The 27,316-nt window shown below is 39.5% G+C and overlaps 1 protein-coding gene across 1 annotated transcript in view; it reads left to right on the forward strand.

Annotated features, from left to right (window-relative positions):
* LOC147061602 (cadherin-4-like) overlaps positions 1–27,316 on the forward strand; it is a 98,092-nt gene that overhangs the window by 35,115 nt on the left and 35,661 nt on the right. Inside the window, exons 3-4 of the mRNA XM_085919594.1 lie at positions 9,396–9,622; positions 15,817–16,014. Of these exons, the coding sequence (XP_085775720.1) occupies positions 9,396–9,622; positions 15,817–16,014 (425 nt within the window). The remainder of the gene's footprint in view (positions 1–9,395; positions 9,623–15,816; positions 16,015–27,316) is intronic.

The raw sequence follows: 27,316 nt of genomic DNA on the forward strand, positions 1-27,316 counted from the left end.
GAAGTAAATACAATTTGAAAATATTGCTAATGTCGTCCATTTAAAACATTTATCGCCAAAGTTTAACTAAACTATTTTGGAGTTGTTTTTTTATCTGGTTTTATTTTTCAGCAAACAATACTTTATGTATGATGTACAATGTAGTGTACGTATATTTCATTGAGCAGTACCTAACTGCCTAAACTACTCTCATCTCGTCTACACCCTTTTTAACACGATCATAACTTTGTTCTTGCTTCTTCCACTTCCAATTATGCATTTGCGCTGATGCTGCAGATGGTGCGGTCTAATTGTGCGGTCGCTGTGCTGTTTTTCAGCCTGCCTCCCTCTATGCCATCTTCCAGGCTGAACAGATGATCACAGCCTCTGGTTTCTCTCCCGTAGTCCAAAAAGACTCTTGAGAATGTTCTCATTAACAGGACTTGTCAGAGCAACCTGCTAGCTCTGCTAATTTATTTCCTTTGTACAAAGCAGACCGCAGAAAACACACCCATTCAATTCAAACCGATGCACAGGTGTGCATTGATGTGGATGGCTCTTACTCAAATACCCTTCCAGTCACACTTGGCCTTGACTCATACAGGCTAAACACCACACGTGGCAGCCTCTCAATTCGGGCTGGCTCCGGGGCTTTCTCCTAGATTGCACAACAATTAGCGAGAATGAAGGTTAGCGCCACATGGCTGACAAATGATATATGTGTTGTTTACAAAGCGCCTGTATTGGCCCGTGCGCACAGCAAGATTTGCCCTGATGTTTCACTACTGTTTGTGTTTGCACACTCGAGAACGTAATTTTGGCTGTGTGCTGCCTCTTCAAGCAACTGTGCCCTAAAGGGTGTTGTTAAGGTGTTGCTGCCATATCAGTGTGTACGTTATCAGTTTCAAAGCATTCCTGTGCTGCACAATTTAAAGCCACTGGAGAAATATTTTCACCCTACAACCTATGACTGGTTATAAACGTATGCTAGGAACAATTTTTTTAATCTATTTTTGTGGGCATTACCTTGTTATTATGTGCAAGCTTTGAGATGCATTTGGCTTGACACAAACACATTGGAAACATATTTCATGCACGGAGACAAAATGACACATACATGCCCTCAGGCAAATGTTAGTAATCATCTGTGACTAATGTTCTTCCTTTTGCTTGCACGATGACACTATTTTCTTCCTTAACCACACCTACGCAATCATGTTTGTACTACGACCTGAAGGCACATATGCTCGGTTGACCTCATAGTAGATGTACAGTGGGAAATCCTTTCCAATCTTACAGGAATTAGAATGAAGATATGCAAAACAACTCGGCAAAATACAATACAAACAATAAGCTGTGAACTGTTAAGGAAAGGGACTTGGACATTCCCCCCCCAAAAAAAGCATGCTAGACTTAAGACCAGTTGAAACCAGGTCTAAATTGTGGTACAGGCGTATTTGACCAAGGTACAGGTAGACATGTATCGTGGACCTCATGGAATTCCATTCATAAATATGACACCAGCATGGACAAAAATACTGAAAACATTGATTTGATATTTTGTCAAGCACATTTTCTTGTTTATTTAGTCGATGTAATCACTGCAATCAAAAGATTTCTGTAACCTTCAATGAGAGTGCACCAGCTGTTTCACGTTCGACAGATCCTTCCACGGATGTTCAAACTGATTTAGATGATAGGAGACTTTTTTTGTTTCTTTTTTCTTAAGCATTCTTGGATGTTTTTGGCTGAGTGTTTCGTTACCAGGTGAAGGGCCAGTGAAGTACCACTGAGCTTTTGGACACTGAGCAGCACATATGCCTCAAGAATGCCTGGCATGTGTGAAGGTTTTATTGTACCCTCTACAGATTCAATACACTCTCTGCCAAATACAGCAAATCAGCCTCATAAAATAACCAAGAATTCCAGTTTGGTCCAACTGAGACAGCTGGGAGTAGTTTTGAGTCAGAGTTACAAAAAATGATAGACTGCATTGATCATGGTTGTGCAACAAAATTCTTTTGTAATGGCATTGCCATTTTTATCCAGGTCAGTTTTATTAGTTGTTGTTGTTGCTGTCTTTTTAAATCATATTTTTTTGATCTGCTGTTTCCTGAAAATGACATCACAGTTGCCCAGTCTCAGGTCACAACCAATCACAACTTAGCATTTTTTCTGAAGCAGAGACGTAATTGGTTTTGGCTGGAGACCTAGCAACTGTGATATCATTTTCAGTTGATAGCAAGTGGCAAAATGACCGTCGCTTGAGATACAGGTGGATTTTGCCTATTTAATTCATACTCCACAAACAAAACCTTAATCATAACACTGTGTTTCGACTCGTTGGGCTGCACAGAACATATTCTTACAAAGAAGATGTGATGGTTGACTTCCTCTTTAAGAGAGGGAAAATCATGTAATTTTTACCACTAAAAGTATGATCTGTATCCTCCATTGAGATGTTATAATTACATGTATTTTCCTGCAATTTAACTGCTAGAGGGTTTCTTCTGGTTTATGCCTTGACCCCTGTAATAGGAAAAACAGAACCTTTTCAAAAGTTTTGATCGAGAGATGTTGATTAGATTGCGCAAACACAGACTCTGCTTCTTCCAGCAGTTGAGAAAAGCAATTTGATGCTGTTTGCTTCCTTGGGCAAGAGAGAAAAATGTTATGAAAATGTTTACACCAACTATATTTTGTGCTTACGGGCATACACTGCGGGGAGGGGTGGGGGAGCTTCGGTTTGTATGGCCTTTACAAAGATTTTTATATGCGGTACAGTATATCTAAACAATCACTATTTCTTCTGTTTCCTAAAGCAATAACAACTGCATTAAATAGCAATGCAATGGTCACTGAGGGAACACCAACAGCAAAAACATTTCAAATATAGTTTTTTGTTCCAACCTTGAGTTTACTCTGCAGGGTTGTCTGGACAAGGTTAGTGGAATTACAATGCATGAAAACATTTTCCGAGTTTGACAAAGTGCTGACAACCGCAGTCTTACTTTAAGTGAACCGTTCGCCCGCAAAAACAGCCATCACCCGTCCCTGATCTTTTCTTATCTCATTTTACTACGAGCGTTGCTGCCACTATTAATAATAGACTGACCTATACACATACACACGCACACACACGCACATAGGCACATCACCGTGTGAACACACACACACACACACACTCACGCACACACACACTGACCTCAGGATAGCACTCTGCTACGTTAAGTCACCTTGGTCAGACAGAGTTCTTGACATTGCTGGATAGAAGTACAAACACAGTCTTGATGTACAAAATTTGGGCAAACATAACTTTTTGAGCAAATTAAAATGCTAAGAGCTTATGGGGATACAAACACGGGCTTTCCTAAATAAATACCATTTGACTTGTGAAATACGCGTCTGTCTGCAGGACAGAATTTTGTGCTGTCCAGACAGTTTTTGCAAATAAAAAGTTGATCAAGATACTGCCTTCATTTCATGCTGTTATTTCTTTTTCTCTTGTTTTCCGACAAAGGGCTTTTCTGTTCATCAAAGCGATTTTTTTCTGCCGCATCCCATTCTCTCTTCTCTGTCCTCTTTCGTCTTTACTTATCACCACGAAAGCCCGACTTAATTTCCAAAAGACTCGGTTTCATTTCTATTTGATTATGTCCTCGTTTGCCTCTAAGTGTGTGTGGGTGTGTGTTTGTGTGGGTGTGTGTGAGAGAGGCTGTGTGTATTTCTTCGCAAACACACAAAACAGTCTCAAAGCAAAAGACTTTACATTTAAAGAAACGTAATGGAGCATTTATGAGTTTTTAGTTTTGCTTTGAGGGGCTTCATCAAGTGCAGAGGTTTCTGCTCATCTCCAAAGAAAACACTTGTTATTGTTATTTTTTGTATTACTGGAATATTTTATCTGCCTCTAGCCTTTGGAGTTGGTTATGTATGTAAGTATGTATTACGTATACATAATGGCATCCCTACAAGGCATGCTGTACACTTGTGGTCTGTTTAAATAAGTACGCATAACCTCACCACGAGAATGGATGTCGTAATTTCCATATGAATGCAACGAGCGTGCTGCCGGTATCAAAGCCATGTTGAGAACTAAAGTGGACAGGCTTCCATCAGCATGTTTTTTTTTTGTTATTGTTGCTGTTTTCTCACTGCTCATCTTCACATTTGATACTTTTAAATACTTTTGAAGATCTTTTAGCTGTACAAATATAGACGGTAATAGAATTCAGTTGTGCAGGGTGGGAGTCTTCAGATTTTAGAGGGTGCTGACTAGTTATGTAACTTAATGTGCACAGTTTGGGGAACTCACCATCATTTTAAATGAATAAATCTGGTGTGCTTTTAGGGTCATCTGAAGAACAAGTACGTATTAAACAACAGCCTAGCGCAGAGGATGTCAAAATGTAGTATGTTGTGAACTCCTTCTAGTAATACACAAAGAACCATTGAACCACAATTATGTGATGTTTAAGTTGTGCATAACATTACAGTGACGTCAGCTTTACTTATTTATTTTTAAATCCAGTCCAGAAAATATGTCATGTGGGTGATTTACAAAAATATTACATAGAGCTTTATGATATCAAACATTTTTAATGAACACATCAGCCTATTACACTACTGTATTTCAATGCAGGTCATGGGTCAAACTACTAAAAGCAGAATCTCTTTATATAAGCTGATTATAATGTGAACAATTACACATATAGGGGTGGAGATATCTCTTCATTTCTCTGTAATGGGCTTTTAACAGAATAGTACTTTTATCATACAGTATATTTGTCCTCTCCTCGCAGTTATGGTAATGGACAGTGGACTTGACTGTTTAGTCTTTCACTGAGGGCCACACTTCATGAAGACTGCACACTCCGTGCGGAAACTGTAATAAGTAGCCATACTTATCTTTTGCATCTGTCTGTTCATCCCCATCTTGTCACCCTCCCCCTTTACTCATTTGCTCTCTCTTGGTCTCTCATCTCATTCTCACTACCCATCTGCTTGGATCACTCAGGAACCTGGCCCAGTTAACCTGTTTTAACAGCCACCTGAGCAGCCACAACCATTTCAGTGTGGCAGCACTTCCATGAATCACAATGCTAGCACCAGGATGTATCCGCTCACTGCCCTCCCAGGGCCTGAGTTTGAATTGGGGGCTCTGCAATTTAATACATGCAGGCACTCATGTCCATCTACATACAAAGACTTCATCAATTTAACCCTGGAACTGATCATGTTCAAGGTCAAGGTCAATCACGTTTCTCCACTGGGTTAGTGCCAGTCATCACGTTTGTTTTGAGTTGTTTCTTTGCATAATTCTAAGCCAGTTTGACATCTGTCACCTGAACGTTGTTCGCGTACCACGTTTTAACGATTCAAAACGAATCTAGCGCTCGGTCAAGATCTTCAACCTTGCATTTGCAATCTGCCCCCACAAGCTTGATCTCCTCTTTAATGTTTAATTCATTTCACCGCCTATCTGAATGCCACCTTCTCAAATCTTGCATCCGTCTTTCCCTCTCTGCGGAGGCTGTCACTTCTTTTTCACTTTTTCATTTTCTTTGTGCTTGGCTCCTGAAAGTAAAAAGGCAACAGCGAGAAATTAAAAGGTCCTTTTTCAAGTTGGACACGCTCCAATTGAGAAACAACATGGCTGTCTATCTAAATCCCAGTTCACATGCGTTGGGTTTAGTTCCATCTTTTGACAAACTGTCTGCCTTGCTAAGTACTGGGTGCCTATGAATTTCCTTTCGGCATGTTAAACTGCGGCTTTTTCAGCAAAGAAGAGATTGTTGGTCAAAAAAGGGGATCGGTCATTACTCGCTAACTGATAAAAACAGACATTAATGGGATAACCGTACAGCTCTCTAAATTTGAAATATATATGTTTATATAAATAAAAAAACGTGGTTTTTTTACTCAAGGCATATCTGCCTTGATTCTTTTGACTATCGTGGTACTCAAGGGCACAAAGATATTTGAGAATACAATCCGTTTATTGCAAATATATGTTAAAATGATGTCCTTGTCCAAAGAAGGTATCCTAAATACTTCCTTTTCTTTGTGTGAATATCATTGGCCCTGATGTTCAGTTGATAAAGGCAAATGAAATATGGCTGGTGTGGATCACTATCACGTTGGAAGCAATTTAAGTCTTGGCTCAAACATTTTAATGTGATGGTTTAGTTTTTTTAAACCTATCCTGATTGATTATAAAAACAAATAAAATAAAAAAAATCCTTCCTGTGGCGTTTTGTGCAGGTATTTTCAGTATTTTGGCAGATGTGACCGGCTAGCTGTTTGAACATGAAGGCACTAGATCAATGCACAACGTGGGCACCTTGCCTTGGATGTTGTTTAGGTGCAGCACAGTGCCAGTGGGGTTCTGTGCACTGTTGTCTCATTTATATAAGGCCTCTTTTAGCGGTATCGACCTGAGGTGCTACTGGAGGTGTTTTGTATTGATGCAGGAATCTTGGCATTCTTTCTTTCTGTAATTGGTGCAAAACAGTTTCTTGCTGCTGTTTTTTCCCTTTTTGTGGGTGGACAGGTGCATCCATCCATCCATTTTCCGAACCGCTTTGTCCCCACGAGGGTTGCGGCCGTGCTGGAGCCTATCCCAGCCGTCATCGGGCAGTAGGCGGGGGACACCCTAAACCGGTTGCCAGCCAATGGCAGGGCACACAGAGACAAACAACCATCTGCACTCGCACTCATACCTAGGGACAATTTAGAGTCTTCAATCAGCCTACCAAGCATGTTTTTGGGATGTGGGAGGAAACCGGAGTGCCCGGAGAAAACTCACGCGGACATGGGGAGAACATGCAAACTCCACACAGGGTGGTGGAATCAAACTCGCACGTGCTACCCAGTGCGAGCCGCCCTGGACAGGTGCATAAAGTTCATTTTGTCTTTGTTAAAACTTGCACATTTGTTTTTAGAATAATCCATTCTTTTTTTCTCTCACTACTCGTAAAATTTGACGTTTACATATGAGAATATGACATTTGACAGGAGGATTTTGATTTCAAAAGAAAATCCATTCGTCCATCTATCTTCTATAGCACTTATCCTCACTAGGGTCGCTAAAATTAAACTTGAACTAGTCACCATCCAATTGCAGGTCTCAACCATTGAGACACATTACATTATTATTAATTTGATTGTAACAAACACCATTTTGCTTTTTTTCTTGCTACTCTTACAATGTAAAACAAAATAGCCCTTCCCAATTGATTCCTACCTACCTCCATGTTCATGTGTCAGATGGCAGGTGACCTTCCAGTTGTCATATTGTCACAGCATGTAGGGCTGGAAAACTTCAAGGATTAATGTTGAATATCATTTTAAATTATTTGAAGATATTCGCAAATCCTAATTCAAATAGTATATTAGTTGTACGTCTTTGGTGTATCAGCTAAGAGCAAAATCCTCTGCTCAAGTTAACTCCACAGGGCCTCACAAATCATCCCTGGGCAGAAGATGATCGTACATTCACTCCAAGATGATACACAAGTAACCATCTGTTAAAAGCTTGCCCGAGTTCTCCCACATTTATAAGTCTGATTGCATTCCTGTTAAATATTGACAACAGGAACTGTTATGCCAGCTAACCTTTCCACAAACAATGCTTAATTGACTAATTTGTTTAAATATTTCCTTTCCAAGTCAATTGTGATGGGGTAAAATCTGTTATGACTAACTTTGATTTTCCTTTTAATTTGGGTGTGAGGTTATGTTTTGTCTTCATTAGCATTGCACCAACCTCAAGAAGGATCAGAATATTTCACTTTTTCATAACATCTAAATTCTGTACACTTTGCATTTTGCCTCTATTTGTCAAACTTGTCCTGTCCCATCCCGTTTAATTCAGGACCCAGACCTTTTTATTGAGTGGACAGAATGTCAACTCTGTGGATTTCTGCCTGTCTGGGCCGCAAGGAAAGGATAGCAACACAGGAAATACGCAGTCTTACAAAGCCCCCAATAAAGCAAAAAGTCAGTCGGACCACTTGCAGCGGAAGGTTTTGTTTCTGCCGCCTGACAGACGTGAGAAGACTACTGTATGTAAAAAAGACAACAGTGACAGCTTTCAGCTCAGGGATCATGCAATGTGTCTAGACATTTAAATCCCTGAGAGAGAATAGCGTGCCTTGAGGCAGGAAAGGAGCAAAGATCGGAGAGCATTGTAAGCACTTGTCTCTGACTCATCCTTGCTTCAAGAGTGTAAATTCCATTGCAGATCATAAGGATGGATAATATACTGAAATGAAAGATGGTTCTGGTATAACTGCAGTTTAATATACAGTATATAAATCCTATTATAGTTAAACAAAAAGGAGTGGGTCAATGATTCGCTCTCTTTTGTATTGCAAGCTCATTTGCTGCATCTGGGAACTCTTTTGAATCAATAGTGTGCGCATAGAGCAAGAATGCTTGAATGCATAAGGCAGCATGTTCATTCAATCCCTTTATTTCATAGCAATGACTTTTTTTCTGGAATGTTTCTGCCGAAATGATTAAGTAGCTGCCTTTCTGAGAATGTGGAAAATATTTTCCCGTGAAGAAAAAAATAATAAAGCTGGCTGAATTGCAAGTGGACTGTACTTCTATTAGGTATAAAAAAAAAAAAAGCCAAATATGTTAGTGCAGAGATTCCCGAACTTGTTGCCGTAGTTGTCATCAGGGGTGCCACGGGAAATTATCCAATTATACTTAAATTGTCTGAAACTAAATACAAATATGGAAAGTCATCGATTTGTTTGCAAAAATGTTATTCATGTTTGAAGATAACTGGTGAAAAAAGAACAGGGTCAAACCAAGACTGAAAACTATGTAGAACTAAATTGAATAGTAGGAAGATTATTTTAGGTTAGGGTTTTGATAACTATTTGTGATTGCGGCTGATGGGTAGTCTTCTCAACATTCTTGTAATATTTAAAGCTCAAACACATTTTTTTGTTGTTGTAGCGCAGTAGCTCCTAACCTGAAATTTTAGGGGTGCACAAAAAAAAAACCGACTTGCCAACTAAATATTCACTCCACTAATTTTATTATATTGATGATAAATATGTGGACTAGAGACAGTTTGTCAGCAACAAAAATTAATGGTGAATAGATTAGTTGTGAATTTGTTTTTTCTTTTTGATTTTCGGGCTGCACAGGTTCTAGCGTGTGGTTATTTGATCATGGATTTTATGGTGCTAATTAGCATCAAGCTAGTCTTTTCATAATGTTTGGTCTGTTGGTAAAAAAAAAAGTGTATTGACACTGAAAGAACTGAAAGAAGAGTCTTGTGAAGGCTCAACTTAAATGAGAAATGGATTTGAGCCAAATCTGACATTGAGAGCATCCATCTAATCTGTGTCGTGTGTCTGTGTACATTTCATTAATGTTCCTCTTCTCTTTTACAGTTAAGTTTGATGACTGCGCAGGAAACACAGCGGTGATTTTCGAAAGCAGTGATCCAAACTTCAGTGTGAGGACAGATGGTTCCATCTTTGCTCAGGGAGAGGGAGCTTCCTTGGATGAGCCAGTCCAGTTTAAACTAACAGCAAGTGGTCCACATTCTCATGTCTGGAAGACAGTGATCCAGCTGGCACCGATAGACGCCGCTTCACCTCAACAAAACGAAAATGAGGTAAGTTATCACGAGAGAAATCCCACTTGACTTCAATTTTTAATTATCAACGAATGATTCAGCCTCATATTACAGTCCTATCAGCCGTGGCGTTCGCAGCCAGGAATGAGGTCAAAACTCCTTGGGGCTTGAGGAAGTCACAGATTGAATGCAAAAAAAAAAAAAAGTGGTTATAAGTAATAAAATCATGCTGCCACAAGGGGAGAATATGATTGCAGCCGTAAGCTGTTATTGGAAATCATCCTATGCCTTGGATTCCCCACAGGCCCTTGACATGTTCTCTTCTAATCAACAGCTTTCAAAGGACAGGTAACCACTGTCGCCAAGCTTCGAGTGCCCCAAAAGCGTCAGCTATTTAACTGAAATCTATTTACTGTTTATTTCTGCCGTTTAACAATGGGGTGCTCACATTATGATAATCTATCAAAGAGTACAAATAATGTCTCTAAAAGATATACGTTCGGTGTTGTGGTGTGAGTTTCTTCCCTGATGTGCTGATAAAGTGCTGTGGGCTAATAATTCTATATGTTGGCCTTGTTCAATATTTATGAGCATAAATCCTCATGTGTTTGGTCAACACCACCGACAGCAAAGCCATGACTGTGATGTGACACGGAACGATATCTAATTAGGAAGTGAACTGAAGCCTGCGCTGTTGGCAGACACAAACAAAAGACGAGCAACTGGTCGTGTTGAATGTTAAACATATCCCATTCGCCACAACAAAAAAATGACACCAAAGTTACTCTTGATAATAAACAACTTTAACCTGATCTCCAAAAAATATATAAATGATCAGCACTGTCTGTAAGTGAGTTTACACTGCATTCTGCCAAATATTTGTCATGGATCAACAAGCAATTTTTTCTGTAATCCGATCAGTTCATGAAGAGGTTCCATCATGAACCGACGTTCAGCAGTAATTGGAAGACAATAACCAAACTTATTCGAGCGTGGGAAAATAATACGGTGGAAAAAAAATGGTGTGCTGGCTTGGTTAAGAGGAAATTTTCCAAGGACATCAACTTATTTTTGAATTAGGGATTTGACAGCCCATTCTACATTATCTAAAGGAGTACAATTTCTTGTTTTTGGCCCCAGCAGGAGGAAATAAGGTCAATTCCTTTTCAAACAGACACAAAGGGAATTATGTCGGGCCAACGGCCAATTAGTGGAAGTGAGCATTCCTACTGAGTCAACTAATGTAACCATCCTGAGGAGAATGTTAAGTGAGCGAGTGGGCTGTGGTTCACACATGATTCACATTGGGACCAACGTTATCGTATGCAGCAAGAGCTGCAGCAGAAAGCAAAGCGCAGAGACAACAGAAAAATGAATGTATTTTGCATTCTGTTGAATAATAACTTTCAGATGTCTAGGTAGCGAGGGCCCGGTTGATATCAAAGCATGCAGAATTTTTGGGAAGCGGTGGTGAGAAAAGGAAGAGCTGGGCTCCTCGCCAGCTGGCTCAGGCGGAAGGCACCATTGCTGCGGGGGCTGCAACCGTTCCACTCTCAGTAGCTCTTATTCTTTTTAGCAATCCAGCATACGTAAGTGTGTTCTGGAATGTATTTTTTTTAGGGGGGGTGCTGAGTTATGATTTCAAATTGTCACGTCTCAGTGAAATTATGGACAGTTCTTCTTTTGATTGGACATGTTTTTGCACCCCCCCACCTGAGTGGTGGATTTGGATTGGGGGAAAGAATGCTCAGTGCCAAAGTCAGTGCTTGCCATTATGCGTAGTGCGTCATAAATCCTTTACCTGGTTGAAACAAGACAAACAGAGACAACCAGAGGATGGAAAAATTCTGACATCAGCTGAAGCCTTGTTTGATGAATCTGAATCGATTCTGATTGGCACACACACATATGCACGCACACACACAATTTCAATTGTTCCTATTTGTCCTCAGCCAGCAATTTTGAGTCTAAAGGCCCTGGAAAGTGAACAAAACATCAAAGCTGAGATCCGGTTGGGAAAAAAAAAAAAGAAAATACATCTTCGACTAAAAGCTGAGCAGTCAAACCTATTATGAAATAAAAACAGAAATACATTTAGGCACTGGTTGTTAGTCTCTCCAGGGGCAGTTCTGCAAATATGTTAAAAGTCTCATCAAGTGATTTAAAACCACCACATATCTTTAGCATTCTGATTTAAAACCACCACATATCTTTAACCAACGTAGGATTTTGTTCAGTGGATACCATTATCTATTTTCATGGTGGCAATTCACATGATACAATCATATAAGTTGCATGTCAAGAAGTGAGCACCTAAGGAAATACATCCCCGTGTCAAGCCGATTGAATGTCTGAGGTTGCCGTAAGAAAAATTGATAGCTGACAGCACTTTTGCTGGATCCTTGTGCAGGCATTTGTTTCTTTGATCAGTGTCCCAAGTTGTTCTGTGTCAGAGTGAAAAGTGGAGAGCGTGCTGTATAAGCAGCAAGGTTTGATCAGTATCACACCTTAGTTGGGGGGGGGGGGAAATTGCTCACTGTATGTCTGTTCATCTTTATTATCTTTCTCCATCTTTTCCTTAGGATCGCTCTTTAGGGAAATTCCTCATACCTGTTTGCACATGTAAAAAAAAATGAATGAGAATAATTGTTTATTTCGGTAAATAAGAAGGGGCAGGGGCAGATCTGCTACTGACAACATTTCTTAGTTTCCATTCCCCAAAACGCATTTTTATGCGCATCTTTAAACCTGTTCTGGCAAACATGTCGAGCAGTTATCCCCAGCAAGCTTCGATACAACCCTGAAGAAAAAAATACATTTGTACAGACCTGGCTTGCGTCTGTCAGATGGTGGTCTGCTGACAAAGCCTGAAAGCAAACAATCGTGTACATGTTTGGGCAAACTTTTCAAACAGTAGAGCAGGTGTTTAGAATGCCCATGCGTGTGTGTGTTTGGTTGGCTAGTTCAGTGTGGTGGTGTGTTGCTAGAATGTTGAATTTAGGACACGAGTGAAAGGAGACTGTTTAAAAAGGACTTCTGATGGAAATGTTACTATTTACTTCCTTGTATAGAAAATGTTTCATTTCAGGAGTGCTTACCCCCTTAAAAAAGTTAAATAAAATGAAATGAAAAATAAGTACATATTTTGTTCGCTGCATTTACCTAAATATTTATGAGTGAGCCATTTTGAATTTTGATGGGCTCATATGAAGGGATACAATGAAAACCAGATATGGTCTCTACATATTATTGACTTTCATGTTTTTGTGGTGAATCTGGAATATATTCCTCGCAATACAAGGAGGATTAACTGTAGTGTATGTTTGACTTGAAATTGACATCCTTTTTTTTATTCTTTTTTTACTGTCAAGATTTTGCATGTAAATATTTTTATGATAATTGAATTACCGTGTTGCTTTTCAACACATCTCTCAAGGGAACATCAAACGCCGTAGACACTAAACATCCCCTGGCACACCACACCTCAAACCACCCACACAAACTAATACATACCATATGGATGCTTGCTTCACACATTTGAACTCTGAAGTCTTAAAAGCTTTTCTCTTTTGTGTCTTTGTAATGAAGTAAACCTTGTAAGTATTGTTTCTGCCGGCAAGATGCAAGACAAAGTGCGGAAGGACCTTGACCAAGCAAAAAAACAACGACAGAGCCAAGGAGAAAACACTTTTTGTGTTTTCCATTTCTCTAAATAATTGTTTCTGTCTGTCCATCTGTTTGTCTGTCTGTCTTTCTCTCATATTGACAAACACCTACTGTCAAGTCTGTTAAAAGATTAAAGGAATGAAATTTGATTGGGTCGCATAAAATGAAAGACAAACGTTCCATGTAAAATTTCTGGCTACATCTTGTTGAAAGCAAAATATAAAATAAGCAAACAAAAGTCAAATTTGCCAAATGAATCTTAAATGAAGAACTAAAAGAACCCAATTGTTCCCTTTCTCTGGCATAAATAGCTGCTATTTAAATTCATTGACTTGCATGTGATGATGGAGAACAATCTTTTTGTTATTAGTGTGGTAAATGCATGAGACAAAAGAGACTGTTTACTTCTTGCCACATTTCAGTAAACCTCTGCTGTTATTTTACACGTCAGCCGTTGCTACAGGAATCCTGTTATTGAAACAAGCTGTCAGTGAGAAAAACAATATCACTGCAAGAGAAGGGCATGGGGGAGAATGTGAGCAAGGGATAGCTCAGGGGAGAGTGATTGAGATAGAGAGCACAAGTGATGCACTGCCTCAGCAACGACGGTTGTGCCGAGATTCTTAACATGTTTGTGTTGCCTTCCCTCTGTCCCTGAGATACATTGATAAAATAGCTGCACAACACATCCCTGGGATTAGCAATATGATACAACCTTCGGATCATCATCTATAACTTAGCCCTTGAGCATGTGTTGCATCATTGAGTCCTGAAGCCAATAACCCAACTTTACAAGAGAATTGAACAGATGCTAATGGAATCCCTTAACAATAAAATGTGTTTGTTTGATCAGAAAAAGGAACAGAGGTCAGTAATGAGCTAGTTTGAAAACTCCAGTAGCCTTGTAAAACTTATAAGCACCCTGTATGATGCAATTATGGTCGCGGGCATATGGCGTAATTGTCAAGTTTGTAATAAACAAGCCACAAATTTGCTGGTAGTCATAATTAATGCACAGCTCAGACTCCACGACTTTTTTTGTTTGCCGTTGACGATGCTCGTTATGTCAGATTACCAAGCATGGTGTCATGAATTCCTTCGTTGTCTTGGACCGGTTGAGTGGCCACATTAAAAGTTTGACACTGACCAGAACCTGCCCAATTGTCACATGCTACCACCAAAGAGCACGGTCAGTGTCGTGGTCGTAAGACATGACACACACGAGATTGGCAGTCTTTAAAAGACCTACAGTCTGCAGGACTGATGTTATGTCAGTAAGGTACATTACCATGAATGTCACAGATCTAAAATGCTCTCACACGTCTGCCTTCTTCCCACTTTGACCTCTGACTTCCTGCGTTTGTGTAACATTGTGCCCCCTTGCTGTTTTCCCGTTCACTTTATTTAGATCAGGCGTAACATCCAAATTTTATCGCACAAACTGTGGTCTAAAACTGCTTATTTCAAACCTTGAATTATATCTCATTCACTGGTATTGACAACTATAGACGTCAGGATTTCATTTTAACATGGCTGGCAGTGAATGAGATATAATCCCAGACATATTTTGTGAAGGTTGAAAGTAGCTTCAAAAGAATTCAAGAAGATGATGCCAGGTGACCTGGTGACCTGCTGGTGAACATTATTTTCTAACTTCTGTACTGTACAGATGCTTTTTTTTATTTATTTTTGTTACACAACCCTTTATAATGTTTCTTTTTTTTATTGGCTAGCTTTCCAATATTAGGGTTATCATGAGAATTGGTTGTATAGGTGGTCATTGACACAATTGCGCTTATTATTTTGAACAGCTTTGTTTTCATGATGACAGTTATAATTCAGTATTCAGTATAATTGTATTCAGTTATAATGATGACGGATTTTTTTATTACCACTGGCAGAGCTAGGATTTTTTTTCCTGGAGGGGGCGGCATGGAGGAGGCAACGATATTTCAAGGGTTTGTAAAAAAAATATAAACCCAAAGAATTCCTTCCAAAAAATTCCGAAAAAGATTATTTACATATTCCATATGGGGGTCAGGTGAAAATATTGGACAACATTCTCGGATAAATCAGAAACCAAAAATCAATTATTTGGCCTTACACCTGAGCAGTCCAAGCATATTTCAGGGCAGGCCAGTGCCCCCACAGCTTCCCATCCAGCTCAGTCATTGCTTATTAAATTGCCCCAGGGGATATTGTTATCACTGTTTTGAACAAAAGTACTTGGTAATATTGATAGAGGTATTTCAAAAAACCATCACAATGTTTTCCAAGGTAAAACCCACCATATTTGCAAGAATAGCATTTTGAAATCATTACACTGTAAAGACACTGACAAAACATTCAATGTGTATGCGTTGCGGCCTCCGTACGGACGCCGTAAGGGAAAGAAAGCATTGAAATCCGCGTTTCAATTTACACCTGCTGTGGATCATATGCAGAGCATAATTTTGCGGAGCACAGTTTTCTAATATACCAGTACTGTATTACAATAGCTTCGTATAATACTAGCTGGAAGAACACTGGCCTACTTAAACTAATTGAATCTTTTTGTTGTCTTAAAGGTCACAACCAAAGAGGGAAAGGTTGCTGAGAAGAAAGAAAATAAGGAAGCGTTCCAAGCCCCGCCTCCTGTCATCATGTTCTCCAGGACAGGCAGAAACAGCTCCAAGGGTCTACGAAGGCAAAAACGAGACTGGGTGATTCCACCAATCAACGTTGCTGAAAATTCTCGAGGACCGTTCCCCCAGATGCTCGTCAGTGTAAGTGCGATTCATCGTAAAATAACAATTAAAAAGCTGTCTTAAAGTTCTCTAGCAGACATCGAACATACTTCAAACTAGCAACAAACACTATCTGAGAAAGATTCTGTTTGCAATGAAACAAATCATTTTTTCTCCTTCGTCAAACTTTCATGGTTTTCTTGGAAGCTTTACCAACTTTTCTTTTGGAACTTGTACAATTGCAACATGAAAAATGGATTTCTCCTAAATGCATTCATAAATAAAAGCCAAGATATATCTATCTAGTAACAGCTCATAGTTACTGTATCTTTAAACAATTCATTTCAATTTGAATCTAGCACCTGCTACTTTTTTTCTTGGAGGGGGGGCTGGTAGCAGAGCGTATAAATAACAAGCTTTAACAAATTGTAAAGCGATTCTGAGGCCCAGGCGAGGCAAATAAATGAAACTGGAATGAAAAGGGATGCAAATACGCAATGTGTTATGAGTTAAAGATTCAGTGTGAGAGATTGCAAGATTTGTCTGGCTCATAGTGATCGCCACGCTTGTGGTGTAATTCTTCAAAAAGATGTCCTTCTAAGAGAGTGCTGCTTCATTCCCATCTCTCGTGTTTCTTTGTCTTGGAATAGTTTCTGAAATATTGTATTATCAGCTTTTCTCTCAGTCTGCAAAAAAAAAATCCCACTTCATCTTTTTTGGTGCAAAAGATGTCTTATATTCGCTTTTTGTTTTGTTTTTCAATACGGGTTTTATCAGGACACGAGGGAAAAGCAGCAGACGGGCAAAGTTTTTCTGTCCCACTCAGACAACATACTTGAAAAAAGGAAGCATTTGTTCAGCTTTCTTTTTAATAAGAGGATCTGCCCCATTGCTTTTCGGTGTCTCAGAATGCAAAGCTTGTCATTATTACGAGACGATTGCGACAAACCGACCGCAGAGACTAATTCAAGATGAAGAGACATAGAGAAGACTGAGAATGTATGAAATAAAAATGATGCATTTGGATGCCTCTGTTGGGTGTCCATCTTTATTGAGGGTAGTCATACTGAAAACTATAAAGGCTTTAATAAGGAGACAACTCTGATAGTACCAGTTTCAATTTTTGCCTGATTTGTTTGGTCCCCAGGTTTTTGTTGATCTGTTTTTCCTGTCAACCTACCGTGATATCTTTACTAAGAAGACAATTCTATTTATGATGCGATTACCTAAGAGGCCTAGTTGCGCATGTTTTTGTATCGCAAGCCCCCCCCCCCCCCCCCCCTGCCTACCTGGAGCTCTGCCATCCCTCAATGGTCCATGTGCCATGTGCTGCCTTCCCTAATGGCCTGTGAAGTCACTCTCTTCCCTAATGGGCCGTTCTGTCAGCCAGTGCAGTGCTGAGTGGCATACAGACAGTCGCCCTCCCACCACTTCTCGTCTTTTCGCCGCCTCAGCCCAGTTGCCATCAGTTGGGCAGGCGTGTTGTCAGGAGCTCTCACCTCCATATCTGCAGCACCACCACTTTGATCAAGCCTGCTATGGGTGAGGCAGGTATCAGGACCCCCGCTGACTGACCTGTAAACTTTCAGCCTGACGTGGCTCCGGGGCATGATTGACTTCACTTGCAGTCTTGAAAAAAGTTGAGATTGTGTCAGAGCTCAAGAAGATGTTATTTGGGGTTTTTCGCCCCTATTCATAAAACAGCTGGAATTGTTGGCCTTGCGCTTCGGGATTTTTAAAATTAAACCAATATGAAGTCAGCAGGTTTCTGCTGTTAAACATTTGGCATGGTTTGACCTCCTGTATTTAATTTTTCCACTTGAAACTCTTAATTACAGAAATCAAGCACACTTGACTTCAAAAACATGGGACCAGTTTCTTTGTTTTATGCTGGTGACTGAAAATATTTGTATTCAGCAGAAGAAAATAAATCACTCCTATACTAAGTAGCTATGGTCACTGATGTTAAGCACGATACCACTGCAATAGGAATAGAAAGCTCACATTTGAAACAAGAAAGAAGCTTGAAAAATATCCACGATAAAGCAACTTGATGGCTAAAGCATCCCGACAGCATTGATCTGGTCATGATCCCCAACAAACAAGCTCGTCTATGAAACTGGAGGTAATGTCATGCAGAGCGAGGGCTTGCATGGCTTCTCTTGGGATGGGCTCGCTGAGGTACAGTGAATGGCTGAGCTTAAGTGTTGATCTTGTCCAATATTGATCCTTTTAAGTCAATGTCGTCAGTCTGTAGGGGGTAGACATTCTCGAGACTATACCCCTCACCCTATACTTCTGGTACTCTTATATCCTTAATTCTCTGCCAAAAAAACCCCATCAGCAAATAAAATAAAACTAACCAAAAAATAAAACACCTCAACAATTCCATCAAGAAGTTTGACAGGGTAGAAATAAATGATTGTCAAGTAAAATCCACTTTTAATGTGCCGTTTATTGTTTGCGTTTGCTGGGCATGGGTTGGCCTGTCACAATGGGCAAGTGAGTTTGTGCCTTAAAAATCGAAATTTAATCTGTGCTCAGTAAACCACAGGTAAACTCAATTTTACTTGTCCTATAACTTTCTCATTTTCTCTCAATGTGTATGTAATTGTTCACAGCATAGTGTTTTCCCTCCCGCCTTTCTCTTCTTTTCTACTCCTCAATACTGAAATTGTTGTTAATACACTTCTCACTAACTGCCTTTGAGTTTAAGGGAGTACGTGTTTGTTTTTAAAGTCGAAATTTGCTTCACTTCTAAGTGATTTGGAATCCAAATAAACAAACACTGAACTGCAAGATATTGAACAGGAGTGCTCGAGAAATAAATGACTGCTTTTCTCAAGCTTCAGGTTTTGTTACATGTAGTGAAGGACAAATGAACCTTCAACTTTGATTCATGAACCAGTTAAATTTTTTGACTTTTCTCGATTGGACTGTGTTCAACATTGGTCTAAAAGCACACCGACTTGCCATTTCTTAAACCCCTTTCTGTATTCCAACACTGTCATCTAGAGGAGATAGCGACTGGTTCATGAAGCAAATTTGAAGCTTCATTTTTCCATCACTAGTTACATGCTTAATTTTGGCCTCTTGATCACATTGATGACTGATAATATGCATATAATCTAGTGGTGGTAAGTGATGTGGTATTATTTATTGTTATTTGCATACACACGCTATGTATTTATATCAACAACTTTATAGTATTTGATGGGCAAACTATTACACCCACCAACTCTCCTATTAGCCGGTCAACATTTTTTTCTTTCTATGCATCTTTGGTAGCTACAGTACTGTTTGTTTAAGCTCAGTGTATTGGTAAAAGGTTGATAAGAGAGAAGTTGGTCTTTCTTGGGAGTGCTGGAAGGCTTCCTTGATGAGTTGTTATGCAGTATAGTTGGATCTAGTCGTGAAACAATGCATTTATTCTTTACATGAATAGAACACATAACAATATCAGCAAGTTGGTTTTAATGGATGGCCTTAAAGATCGGGAACCTCCAGGCCTTTTTGACTTTCATATTAAAAGACCCAGCATAACCACTCATGATGAATAATTAAAATCATTGAATTGGTTATTTGCCATTGGCATGTCATATTTTTTGAAAATATGTTAAATAAGTGCGCAAAGCAATCTTTGAACAAATTTGTGACTCTTGTATTAGATCTGGAGTGGATTGCAATGCGTTATGTGATGCTTATTGTGTTTGTGGCAGCACCTGTGCTCCAGTTTCCATATCTCTCTCCATGGAGTGTATTGAGAAAATCATTTTTCAGAGCAGAAATGAGAGAACTTTCCCCTCCCTGAGGTGTCCTCTGCTCGTGTTTACCAGTGATTAATGGCTGCTGTGCTTCACCGGCAGACAGCGACAACAAACCCCCTTGAAAGACAGAGAGTGGAAGTCGAAGAAAGAGGAGGAAGCATACAGAACAAGAAAAGGAGAGTTAATCAGATCCAAATGGAGAATTTGTGTCGGAACAAAGGTGTCATCGAGAGATTTTCACTATGAAATTATTAAATACACACTGGTCATGTAATCTGAAATTGAATCTCTTTTAATGGAACCATTTTGGTCACGATTCCATTGTTTTTCAATGAATGAATGATTTGAAATTAAGTGAAACCAGGCAGCTGGGATTGGCTCCAGCACGCCCTCATGAGGATAAGCCGTTCAGAAGATGAACATATGAATAATTTTTATTTTGTATTTTTCCCGAGCCCTAAAAAAACACTGAGAAAACCAAACACCAAAAACAAAGCATGCCAGAGTCCATTTAGGCCTCTACAGAATTAGAACCATCTCTTTGTTTGTGTTGTTCTCTTCAACTTCCAAAGAGAAATGCTTTTTCTCGTCTCCACCTATTGAGCCGGCTGCTAATCCGACTCGCCTTCACTGAAACTACCCCCTTCATCTCTTCCATCTCCCTCCTGCAGAGACATCCGCTCATACTCACAAGCGGACAGACTAACCATGCACAGAAAGAGACTGTAATTACTTGTACGAGACAAGAAGGAAACAAAGAATCATGTGGTGCATTGTTGTCTTTGTATAAGTACGTAATTTGCGAGTTTTCGTTTGGTCACAGGTCGGCTTTGTCCCAGAACAAAGAGAACACAAGACAGCAAAACTATATACTCTTTTTTTTTTAAGAGTGCATGGGAGAAACAGCAGGGTGGTGAAAGTAGTTAAAGATCACAGTACAATAAAGAACTTGTTCTTTGGGAGAGTTGTGCACAGGTACACAAAATCTCACTGAAATGTGTGTGTTCTAAATTTACTCAAATATACCAGTGAGCACTAGCAGTGCCAGGTGGTTTTTTCATTGGGGGGGAGTCGGCCAAGTATATCTCATGGGGTACGCAAAAAAGAAAATTAAAAATCTATAAAAATCTCCCAAAAAAACTGATAAAAGATAAATTATGAATTATTGACAGGGGCAGATGAAAACAGAAAATAATTGCTGGAACAATTGGCAAATACCCAAAAGTCAATTAATTATCTGGTGCCAGCGAGGATCATGTCTGGTTAGGCACTTGCTCCTCTGAAGTTGGATGTAAAAACATCAACCCCCCAAAAAAAGATAAAGCCCACATTTCAATTTGATGTTAAATAACACATATGTTTTCAAAGCTTTTAATTACTCTTTAATCAATTCCCCACTGTTCAACAATGTGAAACCAAGAAAAACAAAAGAATATTTATTCAAAGGTCAGGATCATTGTTTGTTGTTTTTACCCCGTCTTATAGACACGAAGACTCAAGACATTGCTGGGTGCCTGTCCCTTCAGCAAAAACTAAATAAATAAATACCAGACATTGCCACGAGGTACTTGTCACATTTTCACACGGCTGTGTTTTAGTACGCAAGATGCTGATTTGGTCAGTACGGACAACGTGTGCCTCTGGTGAAGTCAACAAGGAAGTAAACAACATGCAAGTCTTTAACGTTCCCTTATCACTCGCTGCATTTTTTTGTGTTTATTTTCCACACACCCTTTCGTATCCTTGTGTACCACACAGAGTTATGGGTAAAAAAAAAAAAAGTCAAAATCCACCATGATAACTGTATTTAAAAGAACAGATAACTTAGTTTTATTTAACTTAGACTACAAACAAAATGGAACACTAGCTTTCCAACGTGTATTCTAATTATTGACATAAAAAAAGTAATATAATGACAGAAACTTACTGCCAATATGAGCCAGTTCTACATTAAATACCCAAAAGTAACAAAATATATACTTGCACATCTCCTCCCTTTCATACATAAACGCATTCAAACACTGGGCAGTAATATTAATAAAACACGTTTGTTTTCGCTCTCACTTTTCATGAGCTGACCTCGAAAGACTTTTTCTATGGACACAAAAGGCCTATTTCTCTCAAATATTGTTCACTTGTCTGTCTTAAACACTAAATAAAATATTAAAAAATCTGCTAATGAGACATGTTAAAGCTCCTCTGTTGACAGGCTTCCTGCCAATATGAAATCATTACAATAAAATTTGTTTGCAAGGATGTGAGTCTTTCAAAATGCGTGAGAAAAGAGAAACTTTAGTCCACTCGGGTGTGGAACTCAAATAGTCGTGTCAGCATTTTATTTGTTTTACTCAATAACCCATGTTGGCTGGCTGTAAGCTCTTTGTTTGATTTAGTCTCCTGGAGTATTCACTTTCTATATTTCCGTTCCAAGCCCCTGATGTAAGTTTTGCTCCAGCTCAAACAACCGCAGTTTGGCTAAATATACAGTGTGATATTGATACGTTGATGGATTTAAGCGGCGTTGGATCCAAGGGCTTGCATGTCTGCTCGCCACGTTGTTCCAGACTGAAATATCTGCACATCTATCATCAACATGATGATTTGCACAGGCCCAACTTGATGGTTCCCAAGGAATTCATTCTTCTGACAAAAATGAGGAGGTTCGGTTTTTGCTGTCTGTCCATATTCGGTTTAATGGTATGCTTTTGAAGACAACTCCAATGCTCACCACAGACCCCCCCCCCCACACACACACACACACACACACACACACACACACACACACAATAAATGGAGCTCGTCCCAAGTGGAATTTTGTAAAACAATTGCCTATTGTGTAGTAAAGCTGACAGGAGACTTTTAGAAAAGCAAATTTAAGATATGTTGTTGTTGTCAACCTAGCAGCTAATAAATCTTAAATAAAACAACCGTTCCCAAACTGTAATAAAACTTCTTTTTTTTTGTGATGGCCATCTTGTTCTGTCAACGATTGTCACAGCAGGTCACAGATGATTTATTTGGCACACAAAAACATTTTCCTAAAAAGATTATTTTTGCCAAATGGAAGCTCCGCATTCAACCTTATATGAACGGAAGTCACACACACAATCTCACTCAATTAAAAAAATATGTCTGCTCTGACATGAAAGTTGATAACCAGGCATGAGTTTGGGATGGCATAAGGACATTAACGCAGAAAGATGTGAGTGCTTTAGATTGTTACATCGGCTAATGGAGCCTTTGTGTCGAAGGAACGCGTTCCTTTCCGTCGTGTATGACGTGTCTGCTCATGAATGAAACATTTGACGATGAAAACCATTTGACCATCTTTTGAATAGCGTGACACTATTAGAGAGGAGGTGAGCGCGCTAGGACACATTAATATCTTACACAAAGAGGTATTTTTAACATGTGAAGCATTCATTTTCTGGAGACAGAAAAATGACCTTAGTATTGCTTTTGGAGGTTTTGGGGGGGTGATAAATGGTTTTCATTGAACCTAGAAAGGAGAACCCATATGGAAGAAGTGGAATGTATCACAGAGAAGGCACATTTGTTTAAATTTAACTTTTAATCACAGATCTATATATTTCCTTACCTTTAAATTCAATAATTCTGGGTTACACTACCTTGAGTTAACTTTTTTTTTTTTTTTTATTACTTGACAAAATAATCAACAATAACGTGTGAAATTTGGAGAATATATCCTCATTAAATATATACATTTAAATCTCTCAAAGACTAAAGATTAATTGAGAATTACAGACTTTGTAATACAATAAAGTGCTGCGTGATTCTGATTGGATGATGCATTAAAGCCGCTTTGTATTCTGAGATCGCCACGTCTGACTCTTGTTCTGCTCATCGTGGTGGTCCAAAAGTAATGCGACATCACTGTAATGGTTTGCAAAGGCAACAAAGAAAGAAAAAAAAACTGAATTACGAGCTTGGGTTTTACTTCCAGTCTGTTTATTAGTATGCCTCTGAAGATTTTCCACCAAAACAGTTTTTTTTTTTCATGCCAAATGGATCAACTCCAAAAATCATTCTGTTTAACAATTGGTAACTGAGCTTAGCAGAACGGTGCCAAGTTCTTTTCTTTCCCACAATAATTAATGTCACCACTTCGTCGACATTAATTAACTTCCTTAAACAAAGATTCCTATTAAATGAGTTCTGTATATAATCACAGTGTTTCAATATATGAATATTTCAAAATAAGAGCAGTGAAACTGCTGATAACATTTGCATATGCACATTTAGCTTTGGTTTATTTCATTTCACAGAGTGAACATTTTTCAGCTATGTTTGTGGTGTAAAACTAAGCCTTGAGCTTCTACCAAAAGTAAAAATAAACAACAAAAAAGACCTACATCAGCCCACCCACTTATTCATGTGCACTCTGATGGTGCGCAAACACACATATTTTGCCTAAAGTCCGTCGAAAAACACATTCTCCTCTGATATGACATCAGGCAGCAGAAGGCAGGCTCCCTCCCGGGTTGAGTCGGTGTGAAATTAAATAGTAAATCATCTCTTAGCAAAAGACATAAGAGTTATGCGAGAGTCAAGGGCAACAGTTCTGGGCTGTTTAATAGGAGATGAAGAGGACTTTATGAAGGAGATAAATAACAGCTTAACAAACAGCCTGTGTGTGGTTCCCCTCTGAAATTGGCCTCAGCGACCTCAAGGATCGACGGAATGAAGGAGAGCCCAAAAAAATCTACATTCCGCAAAATAAATAAATGAAAATAATGGGCAGTGAACTGGTGGGAAGATATTTAGAACATGAGGGCGTGATGGTGGTCTAACTTGTGTATGTGTGTGTGTGTGTGTGTGTGTGGGGGTATATACTAGTAAATCGTATGTTTGTTGTCAGTGTCCCTTTGTATTAATAACTAACTTTAACTACTACTCATGACTATCTATCTATCTATCTATCTATCTATCTATCTATCTATCTATCTATCTATCTATCTATCTATCTATCTATCTATCTATCTATCTATCTATCTATCTATCTATCTATCTACCTATCTACCTATCTACCTATCTACCTATCTACCTATCTACCTACATAACCTAACCTAACCTAACCTAACCTACCTACCTACCTAACCTACCTACCTACCTACCTACCTACCTACCTACCTACCTACCTACCTACCTACCTACCTACCCATCCATCCATCCATCCATCCATCCTCTCTCTTTCTCTCTCCCTTTCTCTCTCCCTTTCTCTCTCCCTTTTTCTCTCTCTTTCTCTCTCTCTCTCTTTCTCTCTCTCTCTCTTTCTCTCTTTCTCTCTTTCTCTCTTTCTCTCTCTCTCTCTCTCTCTTTCTCTCTTTCTCTCTTTCTCTCTCTCTCTCTCTCTCTCTCTCTCTCTCTCTCTCTCTCTCTCTCTCTCTCTCTCTCCATCTGTCCGCCCGTTCGTCCGTCCGTCGATCTGTCATTCTACCTGTCCGTCGATCTGTCATTCTATCTGTCCGTCTATCTATCCTACGAACGTCAGACTGAGGGATAATGGGAGCGACAGAAGACAAAAGAACCTTAAAAATCAGCATCATTACCATTTAAATTTGTGTCGTCAAATAAATATCATCATTTTAGTGAGTTGTTTTTATAAGCACACATGAGCACATGTTAGCAGGGAGGCGAAAATTACTACAGTAGTGCTGTCTTGTCCACTGTTATTAGGTGGGTGGCGAGCAGGCAGCACTTCTGTCTTTATAGAAGCCATCAACGTGAGGTTGGTATTAGTGCAAGGTCAAACCACTACCTTTCGTTGCTTTAACATGCTCCTGTTTTTTTTTTTTTTTTTGGTCTTTCTCTCTTTGTGCTAGAATATCAGGAAAGGCAAAGCTGAAGCAATAACATGGTCACATTATTTTTGTCGGTCTAAGTTTCTTCATGCAAGTATAATGCTCTCCGTTGTGGTGAGTTTCTAGTGAAAGTCTTTACCTGCCAACACACGGACATGGAAATCTTTTTGCAGTACAAAGAAATAGCGGCATCCCCATATGGTAAAGACATTATGCCCGAGTCTCAAAAGCTACTAAGATAAACAGTAAAGCACCAGATAGAAAGTTGCCAGTATTTTATAACTTGTCCTTTAACTTTAAGGATATCTGCCCAGTACTCCCTTGAGCTTTTTACATTTTTATCTGCTCTTCATTTCTAGGGAAAAAAAAAAAAAAGATTGTTTCCTGTAACACCCTATAAAGCTTTTACGTCCCACATTGTTCATAAAAACGGAATGATGCATGGCTCCTTTCACCGTGCGTGACATTGTGGCCCATGAGAGACAATGTTATGGTTCAGCTGGGCTTTTTTTTTTTTTTTTGTAAGGTGTTTTCAACTAGTTGCTAAACATAGTTTATGTCCTCTTAGCTTTAAAGAGAACTCTGTCTGAAGTGACCTCTGCCAGTTTTAATGTGTCTCAATCAATGTACCCGTATGGTGTCGAACAGCAATCTGCATGCCGTGCACATGATCCAGCGCTTTTTGATCTGGCAAATATACATTGCCGTGACTCCTCGGCAAACACGCGAGCATGACTGGCACAAACACGGGCACCTCTTTGCTCTTCCAAGTTTCATTTGTCAAGATGACAGCTGGACCCTCGCTGAGGTGGAGTTTGCCAAGCAGAATCCTATGCAAGCCTGCTTGAGTGGGAGCCAGAACATCCCTCGGAAATATTTTAACTCGCCAAGAGGCTGTGCTGCTTAGAGAGAGTGTATGTACAGTAAGTGTGTGTGGTGTGTGTGTGCACACGGGTTACAAGGTTGGCCCTCAGTGCGAGCATGTGTGTCCGTGTTAATGAGAGATAGCAATGAAGTGGTGCATCGCTTCAATTTGGCAAGGAGCGAGCAGCCGCATTTTGTCACGCTTCCGGTCAACATCGAGCGTACCAACTGCTCTAATAAAACACCTTTCCTCGATACCACTCTGCTGTCACACGTACTATGCCCTTGGATGTCCCTTTAATTTGTTTCCCTTGCCCATTGCCCTAAATGTTTTTATTACCAGATTATTTGCCCAGATGTGAAGTCCAACAACCTCTAGCCCAGAGGTGTCTCACAAACTCGGGCCCACGGGCCAGATTTGGCCCGCAGTGTCATTATATTTGCCTCGTGAAGACAAATTATGCATCAACTCTGTGTCAATACTATAATTGCAAATAGTCTTCACTTTTTGTCTTGATTACCGAATTTTAAAAAGTTTGTACTAGTCTCAGATTTCAAAACTAGTTAGTCATCAGTTTGTTGTGTAGTCTGTGTATAATACAAGACGTACATACATTTATTTGGGTTGACAGTTATAATGGCCCTCAGAAGAAAACTATATGATGCGGCCCGCGACAAAAATGAGTTTGACACCTAGCTGAAGTAAGAAAGTCTTCCTCCTGAAGCCTAGCTCTGCCTTTAACACACTGCACCTATTTTTGTGGAGCCCAATGTGTGCGGTGTAATGTGGGTAAGATAACAGTACAGAGCAAGCGTGGAAATATTTTTACTACCAGCTACTCAACAGGATGTCTACATTTTTCTGCCACTGTGTGGTGTACATGGATG

This window comes from Syngnathus leptorhynchus, chromosome 1 (assembly GCF_054491065.1).
Source record: "Syngnathus leptorhynchus isolate UIUO chromosome 1, UIUO_Slep, whole genome shotgun sequence".
In the NCBI taxonomy this organism is placed as follows: domain Eukaryota; kingdom Metazoa; phylum Chordata; class Actinopteri; order Syngnathiformes; family Syngnathidae; genus Syngnathus; species Syngnathus leptorhynchus.